A 22,374-nucleotide genomic window follows, 5' to 3' on the forward strand; every position below is an offset into this window, starting at 1 on the left:
GTGTGTGTGTGTGTGTGTGTGTGTGTGTGTGTGTGTGTGTGTGTGTGTGTGTGTTTTGCTCAAGGCTATCAGTGCTTGTGTATCTATGTGTTGCAGTTGGCTCATGAGCAGCTGAACAGATTATAAATAAGGTCATGGCAAGTTGGATGACTTTTCCTTAGAAGTGTTTAACCCCTTTGGAGTTATTTCCCTTAATTTTGCTGAGCTGCATTACATTCCAAACTGATAAAAAAAAAAAACATTAAATATGTTAATTCTTCCAGCTTTATAATTGGCTAAATTTGCATTTTTGCACATTGCAATCTTTCAAAGCACTTTAATATTAGCATATTATACAATCCTACATTTATTGTACAGAATATTATTCAATATTTGCACTCTATAAGCGCAAATTATAGTGATGTGCACACTGCAATCAAATAAGTGTAAAACGTTTAATGTGATCTATTTTACCGAGCATTTATGCAGCAATCACATATGTAAAAGCATAAAAATCCTGGTCTTGTGTGAGGATTTTTCAAACCTTAGTATGTACAGTATATTTAAAACACCTATATTTTGTAATGGGAGATAGGAATTAATTTACACACACATGTTCACATGTAGAGACATTATTGAGTAAGTGCCAAAGGTCATTCAGCTCTTATGATATAAAATATGATCAACCAAGACCAAAGACCATATCAAGTTGGACTGTGCCATTTGCCATGTTTAAAATCAAATAAAAATAATTTTCCGAAGATGAATTTCCATCGCAGCCTTTTTGTGAAAAAGGATTTAAAACAAAAAATGGTTAAAAAAAACAAAAAAATAAGTTAAAACATATAAAAGTGAAATGAACTACACATAGGAAGAAAGGTGAAAGAATGTAAAGTGTTGCTACGGCATGGCTGCAGGATCTCCAGTTGGATTCTGAGCTCAGGTTACTACAGTATCTTTACAAAATGGCAAGTTTTTTTCATGTCCGTTTCACATGGTGACATGTAGTGTACCATCTCACTTCATACGATGCAGATCTCATTCATCTCTTCCCTTTATGTCCAAAGCGTTCACATTTTTTTTTTTTTTTTTTGGTTTCTTAGCTTTGGGGCTCTGTCAAATTATCAGTTGTGGATGAAGTAAACAAATCATGCAGTTGAGAAAAAGTAAAGATACACTTGGTAAAATATGACTCCAGTTAAAAAATGTCCCTTTAAACTTTCACTTGAGGTAAAGTACAAAAGTATTTGTCTTCAAATGTACTTAAGTATCCAAAGTACTATGATCTATTGTGGCTGTAATGTTCTATTATCATTTTTTGTCACAAAAGTCTTGCTTAATAAATTCTGTTTACAGTATGTGAAAAGACTAATGTTACTCTTAACACAACAATCTATTAACAGAATTATCATGAGCCCCAAACCTTCTTTTCAACTGCGGAAAATAAATCACAGAATGCGGTTAGAGTCTGACACTGTTAGTTAGACTCTGACACTGACACCTTTTTTGACAAGTTTGTGTGATTTTGCAAAATGTAGTAAAAGTAAAGTTGAGTAAAAGGTACGATATTTGACTTTGAAATGTAGTAAAGTTAAAGTAAAAGTCTTTGAAAGTGAAAGAAAAGTAATTTATTTTGAATGGCGCCAAAATATTTTTCCAGCTAGTGAAATAGTTCTTTTTATTATATACATTTTGTTTGTGTAATTCACATTTTTATATATTACACCCGAGAAGAGGGGAATTAGTGCCACCTATAGGTGATGTAAGAAAATTAAAAACGTAAGTTGCATCAGCCATTCTCTCGTCACATCCGGCTGAACTGTTGAGGTAAATGTTTTGTAAACGGATGAGCTGTATTTATGCAACCTACATGTCTTTATGTTTACCCGCAGTAAACACAACGCATGGATGAACTCTAAAAACTGTGTTGAAAATTATCTTTTTTGGGAGAATCTGACACGAGAACCAAGAGGGGTTACATAAGCACAGTAACTAATTACATTTACATCTTACTAGTGTCCACCGCTGCTAATTACACAAGAAGCCGTTATCAAGACCTGTTGAGATTGTGCTTGAGATCTAAGAACAGCTCAGGAATAGTGACAGGAAACAAGTCCTTTTGGAATGTATTTCTGCTTCATGTCCAGATATACGCTTTGAATCATCTTAGAACCCTGACTTAGAGAAAGCAGTTAGTGAAAATAAAGGAATGAATGATGCATATTTATTATAATACATACATCTTTCTATTCAGATTAATCAAATTTCTCATTTTGAAGTCTCAAATTCACATGGGTGAGAAAATCCCCTAATTGGAGCATAGGAGACATAAGCAGATATATTTGGCTGATAATTGAAGACAACACAAAATCATCAGCTCCGCACGCTTGTCTGCACACTGGATAATGAGAAGCCACAAAGCCACACTTTTCCTGATTTGAAAGCTGCACACTGCTGCTATCAGTGGAAGTTGCCATGCAGATCACACACTCATGTGCTATTGTAGGATCAGTGTTTGAGAAACACTGGTAATCAAAAGACATGTTTTCTTACACATTTGATGTGCTGCATTGCTGAATAATGCATACATCAACTTGGCAACCTACAGAGCAGCAGTAACTAATGCCATTACAGAGGCACCTGGACAGGACAATATTACAAATACACACTTTCCTGAGGAATTCCTGAAGGCAAACAATATGAAGGACAAGCTAATACACATTATAATACACATCCATCAATCGTTGTTCCTTGGCTAGTGGAAGACTCTTGCCTGGGTGTCCAGGAGATCTCTGATTTGATGATGAGCTATTTGTTTTAATACATACCGTACCTAAAAAGAAGTTAGAAGAAATCTTTTTTCAATATTTTCCTCAAACACACTTGAAGGAACGTGCTATTACTATCACTTCTCTTCCCGGAGTGTGTGATCTGTGTGATGGTACATGAGTTCACAGGTGCATCTGATCTACAGTAATATCACTGTGATTGGACAGAGTGAGGGAGTAAGCCACTCTGACCCAAAAACACATCAAATTAATTTATTATTTATTTATTCTAGCCACAGAATCTTGATCTTTTTCACACTTGCCCAAACCAGACAATGTCTGTGAATGTGTGTGTGCAAGGTAAGGTGAAATGTATGTCCTATTTAGGATATATTCCTGCTTCATACCCAGTTATTACTATTAATCAACATAGTTTCTAGGTTTAGAAGTCTGTTATATTGTTCAGATTCAATGAAGCTGAAACTGTCTGTTCTGCTTAAAAAAATACAAATGAATGTGGGGGTTTAATTACATCAATTACTCTTCATCCATTATTCACACAACTCTTACTTAAATTTTTTAACTGTTATTTATTTATAAAACATTAATCTTTTTTTTTTATTTTTTTTTTTTACTTCATTCAGGTCTAGTTCACAAATAGCACATTTCACTTGAGCTGATTTTAGGGATGTTTATATGTTTAGAGCAGAGGTTATCAAACATGACCCAGTCCCGAGCCTTGGAAAACTTGCTACCGGGTTGCAAGAAAAAATGTCTACAGATATTATACTGTATTATTTATTGAGCTTTTTGTTACTATTGAACATACATACAGCATCATCTTATGCATATTGAACTGATCAGATCTTTGGGGTACTCAACTGACAAGCCATAACCTGGTTAAAAGTCTTATCAGAGAAGCACAATGCACTTGATCATGTTTAAGCTATAACAGTAGAACCTGTTATATGTAACGTTTCATGGCATTTCGTAGATGCTTATTCATACAGCTGGGCAATTGATGGTTAAGGACCTTGCTAAAGGGCCAATCAATGGCAGGTAACTGGTGCTGGAATTTGACCTCTGATTCAACATCTCATCTCTTAATTCCATATTTGAATTTTGTTTATACAATTTGTGGATCACGAATCTACAAAATACATTAAAAGTTTGTACTTGATCACAATTCAGTTCAGTTTTTTGTGATTGAATTCAGGCATGGTGAAAACGAAGATGCAATCCAGAAACAGCGTTCTTCAAAATGAGCTATGCATTAAATACAATGATGTATTCACACAATTAGCATAGCAAACATTCACAAAACATGCCAGAAAGGCTCCAGCCAAAACATTCTGTTTAAGCTAAAAAGTGCATTCACTGCATTGAAAAAAAAAACCCTTTTGTACCAATGCTTTTGGTAGCATTTCAATGCTCCTTTCAACCTCCTAAATGCAGAGTGATTCATTTAACTACTAGTTAAACTAACTACACTTCAGAGCAAATCCCAAACCAAAATACAAGACTTATTTCTGGATAATATCCTACTCTAACCATGCAATGGCTTGTCTCAGCCTCACTGTAAAGCAAATATGTAACCTTTACAATTTTCCTGATCTTTGAGAACATTTTTTTCATAGCAGACCATGACTGGAGTTTTAGGGAAAAACTGGATTGCGCTTTTTTCGAATGGTGTTGGCGTGCGTGAAATTGATGTTTGGAATTAAACAGGCTGCAGACGATCTAAATGCATACAGAAAACTGTATACATTCTGATAGTGTAATATAAATAAATCATAAATAAAATGACTAAGAAAATCAGTTTAAAAAAATTATAAATTTCATTATTTTCCTAAAAATTCTACAAACAATACTCCATTATCACAATGTGAAAGAAGTGTGTTTCTTAAGCCACTTCTTGGTAAGCAGCTAACGCTAGCGCAATGGATTCTTAAGCGTTTTCATGCTTACCCAAAACAAATTTGATTTCCGGTACGAAGTGAGTAGCTAGTAACTCTAGTTTCCTTTATATATATATATATATATATATATATATATATATATATATATATATATATATATATATATATATATATACACAAATATTTACACACGTTTAATGCATTTCTGTTTGACCATTTTTATTGAAAATACGAATGATGTCTTTTCATACAAATGATTTTTAATCACTAAACATTTGTTCACTGATGCGCAAAATTTCAACTCAAGCACCAAAATCCGGCATGATCAACACATCCAACAATTTAAAACCGTCCGTGTGGAAACAACATAAGTTCGGTTTGGTGTCCTGATGACTCACGTAAATTAAAACAGCATAATGACTTTAAAACATTTACGAATATTTTGTCTTCATGCTCTCGGCGAAAAATAAACATACATTTGCATTAAGCATCAATATTTGTCCATGTCCATGTTGATTAGAGTATTAAAAACGTGAAAATTATTAAGAGTACGAGTTAAGTCATGACAATCATCCGATTAATTGCGATTAAATGTTTTACTTGACTGACATATACAGTACAGACCAAAAGTTTGGACACACTGTCTCATTCAAAGAGTTTTCTTTATTTTCATGACTATGAAAATTGTAGAGTCACACTGAAGGCATCAAGGGCTATTTGACCAAGAAGGAGAGTGATGGGGTGCTGCGACAGATGACCTGGCCTCCACAGTCACCGGACCTGAACCCAATCGAGATGGTTTAGGGGTGAGCTGGACCGCAGAGTGAAGGCAAAAGGGCCAACAAGTGGCAAGCATCTCTCTAGGAACTCCTTCAAGACTGTTGGAAGACCATTTCAGGTGACTACCTCTTGAAGCCCATCAAGAGAATGCCAAGAGTGTGCAAAGCAGTAATCAAAGCAAAAGGTGGCTACTTTGAAGAACCTAGAATATGACATTTTTCAGTTGTTTCACACTTTTTTGTTATGTATATAATTCCATATATAATTCCACATGTGTTCATTCATAGTTTTGATGCCTTCAGTGTGAATCTACAATTTTCATAGTCATGAAAACTCTTTGAATGAGAAGGTGTGTCCAAACTTTTGGTCTGTACTGTATATTTATATTTTTATATATATATATATATATATATATATATATATATATATATATATATATATATATATATATATATATTTATATATATATATATATATATATATATATATATATATACACACACACACACACACATACAGTACAAACACACACACACATATATACACACACTTTACTGGCTTTCACACCTTGTAGCTCGAAATCTTCTATTCACAGTGTCATTCTCACTTTGAGACTTACTTGGACCACTGTTAATATGCGCTTGAAGCTGTTGTCCTGTGAGACGCCTCTCAGAAACGTGTCTTCTGATTGTGTTGTGGTTTGGTGCCTGCCAGACCTCATCCTGTCATAGTTTTCTTCAGTTTACAAGTGTCATTTGATAGTGTAAGAAACTGTACTTAATGATCCCTTGACTTTTTTTTTTTTGCAATTTCTATATAGAAAAGACCTACACCAATAGAGTAATCACTAAAAGACCTGAAGGGTTATAATAGTCTGTATGTTTTCCTTTGTTAATAGCCTTTTTTCTTGCCATTTTAAGATCAACATACTACATCCTGCATTTTGAGAGCAATATACAGGTAGCCCTCTACTTACGATGGAGAAACGTTACAACGAACCAATCGTAGGTCAAAAATATCATGGTGCTATGATTGTGACAGCCTTCCTGCTTCATGCTGATGTATAATTTTTATTTCCTGCTCTAAACTGATGGCTTTCCTCTTGTTTTTTTCACTACCAGCAGGAGACATACTTGGGCGCTTGGAAGACATGCTATTATCACTACAATTGCTGTTTGAAACTGAAAAAAAATTACACTGAGACTGCACTCCGTTGACCGCTAGCGAGAGTGGGGCATCTCACAGGGAGAGAGATACATTCATCCAGGCTGCGCGTCCAACATATCGCACATCGTACGCTGCTGCATAAAATATTTTACAAAATGTTGTCGTATCGCTATCATCATCGTAAGATCGAAAAATCGTCAGTCGAACCATCGTAACTCAGGGACCATCTGTACTACATCCTACAATACTGTCCAAATATTGCTTCAGGGGGTGTAGTACAACCCCAATTCCAAACAAAATTGGGACACTGTGTAAAATGTAAATAAAAACAGAATGGCATAATTTGCTAATCTCATAAATCCATATTCTATTCACAATAATGATATAAAAAAAAAAAAAAACACCAAATGTTTACACTGAGATAATTTACCATTTTCATAAAAAAAAAGGGTAAAAGTTAGTTATTAAAATCTAACAGTTTTAGAAACTAATGAGGTTAATAAACAACAGGTCATTAAGATAATTGGGTATAAATAGTGTGTTTTAGAAAGGCAGAGTTTCTCAGAAATAAAGATGGGCGGAGCTTCACTAATCTGTAAACGACTGTATACAAATTATGAAACAATTTCAGAAATTTTCTCTCAAACGAAAATAAATTTATTTGCACAGTATCCAAACTTTTTTGAAGTGTGGTTGTAACACAAGCTTTTATACAGACAGAGGGTTTATAATGAAGCCATTACTTCTTTTCTGAAAAATAATTTTATTGTACAACTCTGAACTATACATTACTTTTTAGTTTTTGGTAACACAACCTTTGGCAGGTTACTTAGCTAAACTTAGCTTTATATTTTTTTGTTTATTCACTGGAATTAAGCTGCTTAAATTTCCAACAACTTTAAGAAATAATGTAAAAAAAAAAAAAAAAAAAAAACCCTGAGTAAAATCATAAAAAGTGATTTGTAAAAAATAAAGTGGAAAAAAAAATCTAACGAAAATAAAATGATTATTATATTCTTATAATAATTTAATTATGTTAATCCATAATAACTGTGGCAAATAATGTGAAAAATACTAATTAAATCATTCAACATTAAGTTGTTTGTAAAACATTAAAACATTAAGTTGTTTATAAAAAAAAAAAGATAAATCCAAAACCAAAAAAATCAAACAAATATAATTGTATTTATTATTATTTAAATTATATTATTATGAAAAAAAATTAATGACAGAAAAAGCATTATGTGCATTTTAAGCATAAAATCATCATAACTAAAACCACATATGCAAGGTCTACATATAACAAAAATACATGTGAAGTATAATGTGTAAATTGCATTCGCAATTCATGCGATTAACGTAGGGCAAGCTCCTTTACTTCTGTAAATTATACAGCCATTACAGCACATTTACTCATTAAATTGATGTTGAAACGGATTAGAGTCAAGCCTGCATCCTGAATGAAAAGCAGAAAGAAACAAGAGAGTAAACTACTTATTACTAAACGATTAGTAAACAAATATGAAGTGTATTTAATCAATTTTACACTGCATTCTTAATGTTTATTCTTTTTGAGGATTTGTATTTGCATTTCCATGTATCATGTCCTGCATTTAAATACAATTTCCCATGAGGGGCAAAAGCAACCATTATCATTCACCATGCCTCCACTCTGTCACTCTCTTTTTTTTTTTCACCAGCAGCAAACTAACCAGAGCACAAAGCACAAGGATCTTTGTTTATTACTCAGATAAAATCTGGCCATATGCAGCCAAAGCTTTATTATACTAACAATAACCATCACAAGGGACAAACTCATGGTTTATGTTCACACTGAAAGCTTAGTTGATCATTTATTTTCGAAATACAGACAGAAAGTGGAGCTAATGAGAAGGTCATGAGGCTACAGTGCACATGCTTATCCCATATGCCTTGCTATAAATGAGCAGATAATAATAATAATAATAATAATAATAATAATAATAATAATAATAATAATAATAATAATAATGGGCTTCGAATTATTTTTACTGTATTAAATTCAAATCCTTTTACACTCAATGACATTAAGAAAGAATAATTCCTGAAAACTGTTTTTCATACACATGTTGAACTGAAAACCTGGACACACAAGGCCGATGTGTGACACGATTAGGGCACGAGTTCTTAATAAAACAAAGGATTCGAGCTGCTCTGGTGCAGATGTCTAAAAGCTTCATCATTCAGCTCATCTCACCATCAGAGCTGCGAGCTTTACAGCTAATTAAACCCCAGAGGGCAGTTTGGGTCATGCACCGGTTGGAGAGTTTGGATAATTAGACAGGAGAGATGAGTAAAATGATCTGAGAGAGCCACACTGCTGGAATCACCTAAACCTCTGAATATTAATAATAAAGAGGTCATGAGGTTTTCGCTCACTTTGAGTATACTGATTTATGAGTTTCTAACTTCTCTTGAAAGCCTGATTCAGACTGTATAAATAGAGGTTCGGTAAAAGCATTAACACGGGACTAATTTAAAAAAAATAATTTCTACGTTCATAAATAAAAATGAATAAAGTTTGGACGTGCTGGATTTCAGTCCATTTTTTGGGAGTTTATGCTTCATTCAGAAAGCATGTGTAACACATACCACAGCAAGTGTGTCTTAATAAGCTCATATAGAGTGATATTTGACTATTATTAATATTAATAGTCATTGAGAAAGCATCTATAAAGTGTAAAAAAAAAACCTTTTTTTTTTTTTTTTTTTTGAATTTGGAGAAACCAGATGTCCACACAGCACAAATTGTCCAAACAAATACAGCTGAGACACATTGGGATTCATTCAAATACTGCATTTGGCTTTTAAAGAGAGTGCTGCTGTGTGTGTTTGAAAGAATTTCATGTGTTTTTCCCTGTGCTTTTCAAACTTGGGATGTGACGCCAAGTGTCGTCTGTGGTGTCAAATCGCACGCCAACTCCTCACTCGGCTCCATTTATAAATAAAAGCATTTTAGTTCACACTAGTTTGGTTGTGTGATACTTCTCCTTTTATACTCTGAGAATAAGTACTTTTATAGTGCATATGGCATAAACTCCAACACACACTGATATCCACTGAAATCTATGAAAACAAACTTTCTGCTCATTTTCAAGAATCATTCATCAAGAATGATCCGCTCACAGATGTTTATATTATGTAGTTTATTTTGATAGTTGTTTCCTGGTGGTCTAGTGGTTAGGATGCTGCGGCCCAGGTTCGATCCCCGGTCAGGGAACCAACCCCAGCCATTAGGGTTGCACAAGCCAGTGCACTCTTAGTGCCGGTCCCAAGCCCGGATAAATGGTGAGGGTTGCGTTAGAAAGGGTATCCAGCGTAAAAACATGTGCCAAATCAAACATGAATACGGATGATCCGCTGTGGTGACCCCTAATAGGAGAAGCCAAAAGAAAGATTTATTTTGATAGTTGTGTTTTAGATTCATGATGGGTTTTAAAACTGCTTCATCTGCTGTGATTAATGCACAAGCAGGCATGTTGTTATCTAGCAGAAAGATTGTGCAAGCGAGGACTAGAAACAAATGGTTAAAATTCGATAGCGAGAAAAACTTTTGAAGTGTGTTAATGCTGTGAACTAGCGCTTCCATGTTGTAAGCAGAGAAAGAAAAAAAATTAAACATCCAATCAAACCACTATCAAACAATGCACACCTGGAACCTTAAGCCAAATATGGTTGTTTATATTAAAGACTTCCGGATTGTTTTTCATGATAGATATGTATCTGCTTGTATTCCTCAGCAGTGAAGACACCATTTATCTTGACCAAATCTCCAACTTCATTAGCAGAAATGCAACGTTAAACTTACAAGGATCCTTAAAGATGCTTCACTGTTTCCTGCAGACACTCATTATTGTTCTTCTCTCTCAAACAATTTGTGCACTGCTACAGCCAAATATTTCAAATTGTCCAGTCCAGAGCACCTGCTGACATTTTTCTGCACCCCAGTTCCTATGTTTCCAGCATTGTTGAGTCACATAGCCTTGTTTCCATGTGGCTTTTTGGCTACAACTCTTTCATAAAGATCACTTCTGGCCAGATTTCTTTAGACAGTAAGTGGGTGTACGTGGATCCCACTGGTTTCTGCCAGTAATTTACTGATGGCAGTGCTGGACATCATCTGTTTTTGAATATGAGTAAGTATGATATGTCTTTCATCTGCCGCTTTAAGCTTCCTTGGCTGATCAACATTGAATTTTTCTTCAAGCTTCTTCAAAACAGGTTGAACAGCATATCTTAAAACCCCAGTTTGCTTTGAAATCTTTGCCTGAGAGAGACGTTGCTAATGCAGTGGAAGCACATTGTATATGGTGTATAACCTGACATGTTTTTCACAAACTCATCTTTTTGCTGTTCTTTGCCTGGACTGAAGCCTGTTTTACAGCTGTTTCTGTTTCACTTAATGACTGTTTTTACCTATGGAAGAAATTTATGAGCATTAGCACCTGTTTCGTATAATTCAGTGGAACCCCAACCACCAGGCCGCGGACCGGCACCAGTCTGTGGGTCAGTTGGTACCGGGCCGCACAGAAAGATTACATAACTTACATTTATTCCGTTTTATTTATTATCTGATTCTGAACAATGTTTAATTTTAGAAAATTACCAGATTCTCTCTGCCACATCTGTCTGCAGGATGCCTCGGTCACATGTCTTACCTCCATCCGCTACCTTCTTAAAGGGGCTCTGGCCGCCAACACATAATACATTACTGCTAAATTCAAACCCCCAAGCTAGCACAATGAACAAAAAACAACACAGTGGATTCACAAATATTATTATATTTAGAAAATACCAGTTTTTGTGCTGGTCGTATCATTTTATTTTGTTGTATTTATCCGCAACACCTTAATGGCCGGTCCATGAAAATATTGGCCGACATTAATCCGGTCCGTGACGCAAAAAAGGTTGGGGACTACTGGTATAATTGCTTAATCAGACATCTGATCCTACAAAATCCCAGACTTTTGCAAGTGTACAAAGTGTGATCACACCAAATATTGATTTGTTTTCAGTTTGTCTTCTGTTTGCTCACTTTGCATTTTGTAAATTAATATAGTTAGTCATACTTCTGGTTAGACACTGCACAATGGCAGTAAAGCTGAATATAATCTCAAATCTGGACCTCTTTACTGTCTGAATGTTTCATGTCACAGTTAACTACAGCTAGTAACTAAGATACAATGCAGAAAAAATCGTGAATATTCTCAAGTTTATCAATCATTTCGTACAGTAAGATCTTTATTATATAAAACCTAAATACTGACAGAAATAGATAGATGTGTAATGACTTTAACTTGTATTTGCCCAGAACTGATCAATTCTGGAGATACCTAAAACAAATGATAAATCTATAGTAAGTAAACCATTTGGTGAAATGCCTCTGAAGCATGACTGGTGTAAATGGAATGATACTTGCTATGCGACCTGCATGACATATCCATTGTTTTTCAGGGCGAAGCTCAACCAAAATGGCTTGAACACAAGTTACTGATAGGTGATAGACTTTTTAAGTCCTTATCTAATGATCACGGATGATTAGATATTTAACAAGCAACATTTCTGTTCATTTAACATTTAAAGCACTCAGAGATATAGCTTTTAAAAATCTGGTCACACCCCTGACATGTTCCCACAGGCCTACCCTGAGAGCCCCCCCTCAAAGTTTTAAAATGCGTCATCTGTGTCACAGCATCTTATTTCCTGTCTAAATGACATTAGTCACGACTCTTCCAGCTCCATGTCACTGTCACGCCGCAGCTTATTATCGAGCCTGTGCTCAGAATAGCAGTGCTGAGTTTCACTGGGAATAATAAGGCATGTATGACAACATGTCACGTCTCTTAATGGCACCAGCTACCTGAGCGTAATGGGAGGTGTGGGTTTTGCACCTAGTCTCTTAAGTTGCTTATCTAAACGGAAAATTGCAGTTTGCGACTAAAAGGGCTTTCTGAGCTGCCGTGAAGAACATTTCCCCAATTACCCAAGCCTGCAGCCTGTCATTTTTAATACAAAACAGGGGGAAAAGGGGAACAAATCAGACACACTGATGACTATATCTGGCCGAGATACGATACAGAACGCTTATCGAACACCTCCATCTAATATGATGCTCATTAAAATGTAGATAAGCTCATAAAGAGGACAGACCTTAATCTGCAACCATGAAAAGGAAGAAAAACAAGTCCCGGGTGAATTTGCATAAAAGCAATCTGCAGTCTGAGTGAAGGAAACAATAGAAGAGTTATATTTCAGGAGGAGGTTTAAAAAAAAGGGTTTTTATTTTGGCCCTGAGGGAAATAACGAATGAACACAAATGTCTCTGTTCCCGGATTTTCCATAGATTTCTTGTTTTCCAGATGTCTAGCAAGCAGAGAAGGTCAGCGCATGACATCTGAGCTCAGACATTGGTTCAGGTCTAATGAGACCATCATTTTAGATTAGACATTAAGTGATCCCTCTGACAGCATTTTATTCTGCTTGCTTGGTCATTTAATGGAGTGACCCCCTGACATCTCTTCCTCTGCCAATACCCTGTGAGCGCAAAGATTTCCATTTACTATTGTTAGACTGCATGCAAGTCTGACCTGGTGGTCAGGTAGCTTCTGCCCTATGATTTATATATATATATATATATATATATATATATATATATATATATATATATATATATATATATATATATATCGCTGGTAAAATAAGTATTGAACACGTCACCATTTTTCTCATTAAATATATTTCTTAAGGTGCTATTGATGTTACATTTTTACCAGATGTTGGTAACAACTAATGCAATCCACACATACACAAGAACTCAAAGATGCTTGGATATCCATAAATTTAATTATGTGTAATAATGTGAAATGACAGAGATAAAGTATTAAACACTCTTGCTGAAATTAATTTAATACTGACAGCTTCAGGATGCCTCCTGTATGGAGAAACTAGTTGCACTCTTTGCTTAGGTGTGATTTTGGCCCATTCTTCTACACAAACATTCTTTACATCTTGAAGGTTCCATGGGCCTCTTCAATGAACTCTGATCTTTACTGCTTTCCATAGATTTTTCAATTGGATTCAAGTCAGGTGATTGGCTGGACCATTCTAGAAGCCAATTGAAAGTTTCCTTAGCGGTGTGCTTGGGATCATTGTCTTACTGAAAAGTTAACACTTGTTTCATCTTTATCATCCTGGTAGATGGCAGCAGATTTTTATCAAGAATCTCTTGGTACATTTTTCCATTCATCCTTCCTCGAACTATATAAAGCTTGCCAGTACCATATGCTGAAAAACAGCCCCACACCATGATGTCCCACCTTCAAACTTCACCATTGGTATGGTGTTTTTAAAGAGCCATTTGACCCCCAAACATGATGTGTATTATGGCATCCAAAGAGCAAATATTTTGGTCTCATCTGACCAGACTATATTCTCCCAGTATTTCACGGGCTTGTCCAAATGTTGTGCAGCATACTTTGCTTTCAACATGCTTTTTTTTCAGAAATGGAGTCTTGCGTGGTGAGCGCGCACACAGGTCATGGTGGTTGAGTGCTTTGCTTATTGTTTTCTTTAAAACAATTGTACCTGCTCATTCCAGATCTTTCCGAAGCTCTCCACAAGTGGTCTTTGGCTCTTGGAGCACTGTTCTGATATTCTTTTCACTCCTCTGTCAAAAGTCTTGCAAGGAGCATCTGGTCGTGGCCAGTTTATAGTGAAATTATGTTTTTTCCACTTCCGGATTTTGGCCCCAACAGTGTTCAATGAAACATTCAGAAGTTTTGAAATCCTTCTGTAACCATCAGTATGTTTTGCAACACTAAGGTTGCGAAGGTGTTAAGAGAGCGTTTTGCTTTTACCCATTATAAAATGTTTCTTGTGTGACACCTTGGTAATGGAACACCTTTATACAGGCCATCAGTTGGGATTGAACCAGCTGATATTAATTTGCACTGACACTGGGCAGGATTGCTTTCTAATTACTGATTGATTTCATCTGGTGTCTTGGCTTTCCATGGCTTTTTTTTCACCTCCATTTCTCCATGTGTTTTTTCCTGTGTCATTTCACATTATTACACATAACCTCAATTATTGACATCTTTGTTTTGACTTCTTTGCATCTGTGGATTGCATGGGTTGTTACCAACATCTGGTAAAATTTTATTTAATGTCAATTGCACCTTAAGAAATATTTGTATATATTTATATCTACAGTGAGACAGTTTTAACACCACACAATTTAATATTAGACAATAGGTATGCCAATCCAAGTTTTTTTTAAATGTGTCTTTGGGGAAAACAAAGCATGGAGAATATAATCCACATTGTTCAACATTCGTTAGCAAAACAGGCTGAAAACAAATATCAAAACCAAACAAACAAAATCTAGGGGTATGTCACTCTGTGTAATTACATGTCTGACTGTGACTGCAGGAATATACAGCCTAGGGTGCAAAAAAACAGCCCCAGACTCTATTTGGTATATTTCTTAAGACCATTGGAGCTGCTGTTGAAGTAAACTTAACTGAATTTAGGATTCATAGAACAGAATTTAGTGTACATCCTTATCCAGAATGACTTTATCCAATGCATTCAAGTGGGCAGTTAATGGGTTTAGCCTAAGACTCAATAGCCAGCAGCTGCAGGTAATTTGATTGTGGTAGGATTGATCTTACAACCAACATGTTCCAAGGTACCTGAACTTGACCAACATCCATTATTCAAAACCGCATGCCCTGCCACTTTAATGTCATTCACTCTCTGCTGTTACACTGGTTGCATTGTTCACTGTGACATGCTGTTTGCACTGCGCTGTCACTTTCATTGTCACTTTATTCACATCAAGTCTGCTGTTGTATCAGCAATGTTTACAGTGTTGACACAGAACAAGTGTACTGCGCTACATCACATCCTCTCACTGCATCTGTTTCTCATTTGGATACTCTCTATCTATCTATCTGTCTGTCTACAAATTGCTTTTAGTATACTTTTTTACTCTGTAATATGTGAATCTTCCTTTGAAATGAATAATCCCAACAAAAATGTCCATCCATCCATCCATCCATCCATCCATCCATCCATCCATCCATCCATCCATCCATCCATCCATCCATCCATCTTTCTTTTATTTATAATGTAACTTGTTTTTATACTTTTTACCTTGTAAAATGTGAATGAAACAATAAATCTCTCTCTCCCTCTCTCCCTCTCTCTGTCTGTCTGTCTGTCTGTCTGTCTGTCTGTCTGTCTGTCTGTCTGTCTGTCTGTCTGTCTGTCTGTCTGTCTGTCTGTCTGTCTGTCTGTCTGTCCAAATAAACCTCCGAAATACTCCACTTCAAAATACTTTAAGACCATTAAAGCAAATATTTGGCCAAAATCCAATGTTATATCAACGTTTTTTAATCTGTGAAAGCATTTTATCTTCTCCTGTTCACCTAATCTCATTTTACCACTTGAGGGTCAGTTTAAGTTCAGAACTATTTAGAGACAGAAATCCGACGCAGCTGTGGAGAAGCGTTCACTCGGTCAAGTAAAACAAGTCTTTTTTATATTGTATGATATTTACATTCAAATGTGTGATTATTATTATGACATAATACAGTCAGGGAACCAACCCCAGCCATTAGGGTTGCACAAGCCAGTGCACTCTTAGTGCCGGTCCCAAGCCCGGATAAATGGGGAGGGTTGCGTTAGGAAGGGCATCCAGCGTAAAAACATGCGGATCATGAATACGGATGATCCGCTGTGGTGACCCCTAATAGGAGAAGCCGAAAGAAAGTTTACTATTTCTGAATAGATGATGGCAAAAATAAAATAAAAAATATTACACTAAAAAATTTGAGAATAAAATATTGAATACAGGAATAAAATACTGTAGAATTGCAATACAATTTAATTGCAGTGACATTAAATAAAAAAGAATTTACAATAAAAATAGCAGTAGACATGAAATTATCCAAATATATAAATTATATATATATATATATATAAATTATATATATATATATAAATTATATATATATATATATATATATATATATATATATATATATATATATATATATATATATAATAAAATATGTAACTAGCAGATATGGATGTTGGTGTGTGGAGGATGCGGCTCGAGGACCACTGTGGCTTTGTGTGGCTATGCGGAGTATTAAACCCTCTCACGACAGTGACAAACTGAGTATGCAGTCCTACTGTACCTTCCTGACGTGACGCTAGAAAATAAAAAGTGTGCCTCAGGATTTTGCTCATGGTCAGCAAATAGTGTCCGTGCATTAAATGAGCTGAATTTGAATATCCGACAGAAGTGGATGCCGATGCAGAATCAATTTTCAAAGTGACTGAAGAAATGCAGCAATACATTTATTCTACTAAGAGATGCAATTTATATGAGTAACCAGGAAACTGCTAAGAGAACATTCCAGATTGGTGGACAAACCGCAACACTAGTAGTCTACAGATCAATGCAGTGCTGAGCATTTGGGTTTTTATATTTATCTGAAAACAATAAACTAATTGAAGTTCCAGAAGTACTTTCTAATGCATATGAAAATAAGGGGTCCTTTACTAGTTTTTTGATCTACAGTGATGACTGATCCTAGCCAGGGATTGTATAATAAAACATTTCTCCCTAACGAGCCAGTCACAACAATAACAAGGAAAAACTCCCTGAGATGACATGAGGAAGAAACAAAAAGGAAAAAATATTACACTTCATGACCTCTTAGGATTTCTGTAAAAATCTGATCAAATGAACAGATTATAAATACAGAATCAAATACAGACTTGTGCAGATGTTCTATGCTGTATTAAGATAAAGTGTTAAGTAATTTTAGCTTAGGATGGTGCCACATAAAGAACCTAAAGATCCATGAAGTTAAAAAGTCATGAACCATGATGGATGTAGATTGCAATTAACATAAACAGTGTTCTACAATGGTTTAGGACTACAATTGCAATGAACAGCTTTGCATTCAAGTCTCAATCAGTGACCAGTAAACTGGAAAAAGTACAAATGGACATAATGTCCCTCAGATGTGGGTTCCCTTTTAAGTTTGGTTCCTCTCAAGTTTTTCTCTTGATCTCGACATAACAAAAGTTGTTTCCTCATGATCAGTACTTAACTTTTCTGTGCATTCGGCATAAGAGCATGCTCTAAAAGCAGCATCAGTGCGAGCCTGTGGACAAGAGTGGATTCGCGAGTAGAGGCGCCCGCCCCTAATCCAGAGAAAGTCTAATTTGTGTAATTCACATTATTACACAATGTTTGAAACAAGATACTGTAAAAAGAGATGATTTTTATTATGAAGGATTTCACCTGCAGTCTGGATTTCAAAGCAGTTCAAATCTCAACATTGTCTTTCTGTGTACTGACTCCATGGAGACAATTAAAAGACAGTTTAAAGACACATACACAAAGAAAGAAAGAAAGAAAGAAAGAAAAAAAGAGAGAGAGAGAGAGAGAGAGAGAGAGAGAGAGAGAGAGAGAATACACACATTCATAGGTCTTTGTCACTATGTAAGTCTCCAGTCAACAACATTACGCTCTCTGTAGTGCCATGTGAGTTTATCTTAATACTGGACATCCAAACAGAAGAGAGAAGTCCAGAGATTTTCTTGATATAGTGAGGTTTCTATCTTCAATCTTCATTAGACATGTTTGTGACTGTGGTACTTGGAGGTGAGTTTAAAAACTTTTCAACAATTGTATAATTCTTGTGGTAATGTTGTGAACAGCATCATAATAAAGCCAGAGAAATATTTCAAATCCAATCTAATTTTTTTATTTAACTAATTAAAACATGTACCAAATTCAAACCAATTTATAAACTAAGTATAATAAATAAAATAAATTATAAATTATTTACAATAAAAAAATCAAATGAAACGAAACTAAGGGCTGCATCTATTTATTTATTTATTCATTTATTTATTTATTTATTTATTCCATCTGGCAGGTTTAGATATAATATGATAAAAAAAAATATTATTTACAATTTGCAGATTATTGTACTAATAAAATATATAATGAAAATAAATATCAATACATCGTCCTTCCTTCCTTCCTTCCTTCCTTCCTTCCTTCCTTCAGAACAAAGGTATGCACTGCTCAACATCAACTGCCAGATTGTAAATTTCATCCACTGTTTGAAAAAGAAGTGCAAGCTGGACCCACAAGGTTTTCATTTCAAATCTCTTCCTATATAAAGTCTACTCTCAGTTCACTGATGACTGTCATTAGTGGAAGTAAAATTACAATATAACGTGACTTTGCTATACAGATTTGAAGGAAAGTGTCTGGGAGCTTGTGCTTTACACTACAATTTTTTTCTTAAGCACAAGTGGACTTGTTGGACCGAACCGGAGAGATTGTGCACTTGATGGAGCTGGAGCAGAGCAGAGAATTCATCAGCACGTTACTGAAAAGCCGACAGAGCTACATCATGCTGATCGTGTCACGTGAGGGTGTCTGACCTCTCATTAGAAGTGATTTTTAATTAAGGTTTGTTGGATAAAAATATTGAACAGTTTTTGATTATACCCAGGATCTGAGGGGAGCGAGGAGGTTCAGTATTCTGCAGTGCATGATGGGGATTTAAGGAAAAGTCATCCAGAGTTAGAAGGTAATGAAGTGTCTTTGTGCTGGATAAGATTTTAAGCTAAGGTTTGAGCGTAATAAGCGAGCACTTAGCAAATTAACATTGACATTAATGACATTAAAACTGGATTTTTTAAATTCCAGTTGCCATGTTTATGTCACCTGAGATAATAGAGCTTTTAACCCTCTATGATTTGTTGTCATTTCACTTCCTGGGTTATTGCATCACTTCCTGGGGTAACTGTATCACTTCCTTGAGCAGACTTTGCAATGTCTTACTTGTAATTCATTATACAATGACATATAATTCAATGTAATCCCTTGTGGCATGTAGCACATTCCTAGTTATCTTTCTTTTGTATCTCCATGCTTGAATTAGCTACATTAGCCAGCTAGCCACTTGCTAACATTCAGACAGACAGCTATGTAGCTAATGTTAGCACCTTGGCAGATTTGTTTTATTTTAACTATTTAATGTAAATTATCTCTATCAAGCTATAGATTAATAATAGACTATTTTAAAATAAAAGCAAAACTATGAAATAATTAAATTATAATACATTTTGCACATCAATGGTAAGCTAGCTGAAAACCAATTCATGCTTTTTCTTTATTCAGCTGTATTATTATTATCATTGTACTGTTGTAATAGTGTTCTGTTGTGTGTTTGTTGTAGCGATGTTAAGGAAGCTGTCAAATCTTTCCAAAAGACGAGACAAAAGGTCTGCTCTAAAGAAAGGATCCATCAAGACAAAAGTCACTTCCACCACTAGGAGCTACACTTCAACACCTGGGAGCTAAAAAAAAACACTTGAGCTAAAGATTTTACAGCTTTAAAAAGTCACACTCACTGGCTATGGCCTAGGGTCTGCTGTCTGTCTCATGCTGTTTAATGCCGTCTGCCACATGCCAAAAAGTTCCCAAAAAAGCAGCCTTAAATAACTTTTTTTTTTTTTCAAACATTTCCATGTTTTTACATCATACAAGACGCCATGACATTTTACACCATACCAAATGCAAAAAAGCTAAAGTGTAATGTCTCTTTATGGAGCTGCACAAATTCAATATGAATGTCCGATTTAATAAAAAATAAAACCTCATATTATTGTCTGTGTGTGTGTGTTGTGTGGGTTTTCTCTGAGGTAACCAGTGTTCCTGGGATAGTTTCCGAATCCGAAACAATGCTTAAAATGTTGAAGTTCAAGATGAACAATTGAATAACAATCACTTACTGTACATAACCCGAATCTCCTCTATATGGACAAAGGTATATAGTTTTTTCCCAAACTGTTACCACAAATTTTAAGGTACACAATTGTATAGGATGTCTTTGTAAAGGATCCCCTGCCATGGCTTTCCATCCAGAGTGCTTCATGTTTAGACCAGCATAGAGTTTTGCTTAGATCATTGGTCTCTCCTGTACAAGAAACCTTATTGTGCTTCGAAGGATAAGCTGACCAAGCATCAAGTAAGGATGATTCGACTTAGCGATACGACAAAAGTGTAAAAAAACGTTATGTCTTCGGATTCACTAGTATCAAATGTTCCCTTCACTTGAATTAGGAGACCCAAACTTGTTCTAACATATGCTTTAGAGCTCTGACCTCTGGGAACACTTTTGGGATGAATGTAAAATGCTGACTGCACCCCAGGCCTCCTCACCTCACTCACATCATGGCTGAATGTGTCTCACACAAATCTCCCGAAACACACTCCATAATCTAGTGAACCATCTTTCCAGAAAAGTGGAGGCTATTAGAACAGCAAATTGGGACAAAATGTGGAATGGAATGTTCAAAAAGCTCTTACCAATCTTATGACCAGATGTCCACAAACTTTTGTCCAAACTTGTTCAAGACCCTGTTATTGAGCAACAATTTCAAAGACAGCATTGTCATATAATATATATATATATATTATACACTGAATAGTATTTGAGCTTGAATAGTGAATGGTTAATTCTAAGATAGAAACAGACAAAAAGAAGTGCCAGGAGTCGATGTGTGTTATGTGTGTTACAGTCCAGATGCTTAAAGCTGTTTGCTTTGGCATTGACTAAAAGCTGTTGCCTAAACTCACTCATGGTAACAAACAAGAAATTGGTTCAAACTTTTTCATTTTTTTTTCATCCATGTTGGGATTTAAGATAACTATTAGAGTTTGTAGCATAGAAACTAAATCCACAGTCACTTCATGTTGTGTGACACAAGACCAACAGTTTTCTTATCCTCACTATCAGCACTAGCACTTTAATTGACATGAATTATTAAATCATTGTGTAACATCACATTAAAACATAACAAACACATATAGAGACCTGACCATTACACCAATATGTGTTTTTTCCCCAACATAAACCACAATGTTGAAAGAAGACAATAGTATTATAGCTTTACCAAGTTTACTTCACTGGAACTAAGGACAAATCTAATCCAGCATGACAACAACTTTGTACACAAAGTGACCTGGGATGAGCTCTGGAATTGGATGTTTAGCAACAAACATATGCATATAACTTTTATATTCAGGTGTTTGCGAACAGTATAAGTAAGGTAAAGATGACAATAAACACCATTATTTGGCAGCTAATAAAACATAAGGATAACGATGAGGATTTAATCTAAAGGTTAAGCTTTTTTATTCCGCTCGCCATGTTCATGCCACCTGACAGAAGCTAAACCCTCTACATTCTATTGTTACTTCACTTCCTCGGGTAACAGTATCACTTCCTGAAGCGGATCTTGCAATGAGTCATTTGTAATCCATCATACAATGACATATAATTCAATGTAATTCCTTGTGACGTGCAGCACATTTCCAGTTATTTTTCCTTTGTGTTGGTTTGGCAGGCAGCAAGCTAGAATTAGCTACGTTAGCCGTCTAGACACTTGCTAGCATTCAGTCAAACAGCTATTTACATTTACATTTTAGGCATTTAGCGGACGCCCTTATCCAAAGCGACGAACAAAAGTGCTTTGAGTCTATAGCAATGAATAAATCTACACTGGTACACAAGATTACAAACTTAATATTCATATAACTCTTGAATTCTACAAACTTGGAAAGTGCTACCTCTCCTTGAACTGCCACCTTAACGTGGTGGAGGGGTTTGAGTACT

At 35.4% G+C, this 22,374-nt stretch overlaps 2 protein-coding genes across 4 annotated transcripts in view; one reads left to right on the forward strand and one right to left on the reverse strand.

Moving 5' to 3' along the window:
• LOC310732128 (carbohydrate sulfotransferase 8-like) overlaps nt 1–22,374 on the reverse strand; it is a 104,567-nt gene that overhangs the window by 40,589 nt on the left and 41,604 nt on the right. The window lies entirely within an intron of this gene.
• Nucleotides 18,203–20,341, forward strand: LOC310732181 (uncharacterized protein). The gene is made up of 5 exons (XM_083552530.1): nt 18,203–18,338; nt 18,750–18,836; nt 18,995–19,117; nt 19,204–19,281; nt 19,933–20,341. The coding sequence occupies exons 1-5, from the start codon at nt 18,314–18,316 to the stop codon at nt 20,055–20,057; spliced, it is 438 nt and encodes a 145-aa protein (XP_083408656.1). The 5' UTR covers nt 18,203–18,313; the 3' UTR covers nt 20,058–20,341.

Source organism: Silurus aristotelis (genome assembly GCF_946808225.1).
Source record: "Silurus aristotelis genome assembly, chromosome: 10".
NCBI classification, from domain to species: domain Eukaryota; kingdom Metazoa; phylum Chordata; class Actinopteri; order Siluriformes; family Siluridae; genus Silurus; species Silurus aristotelis.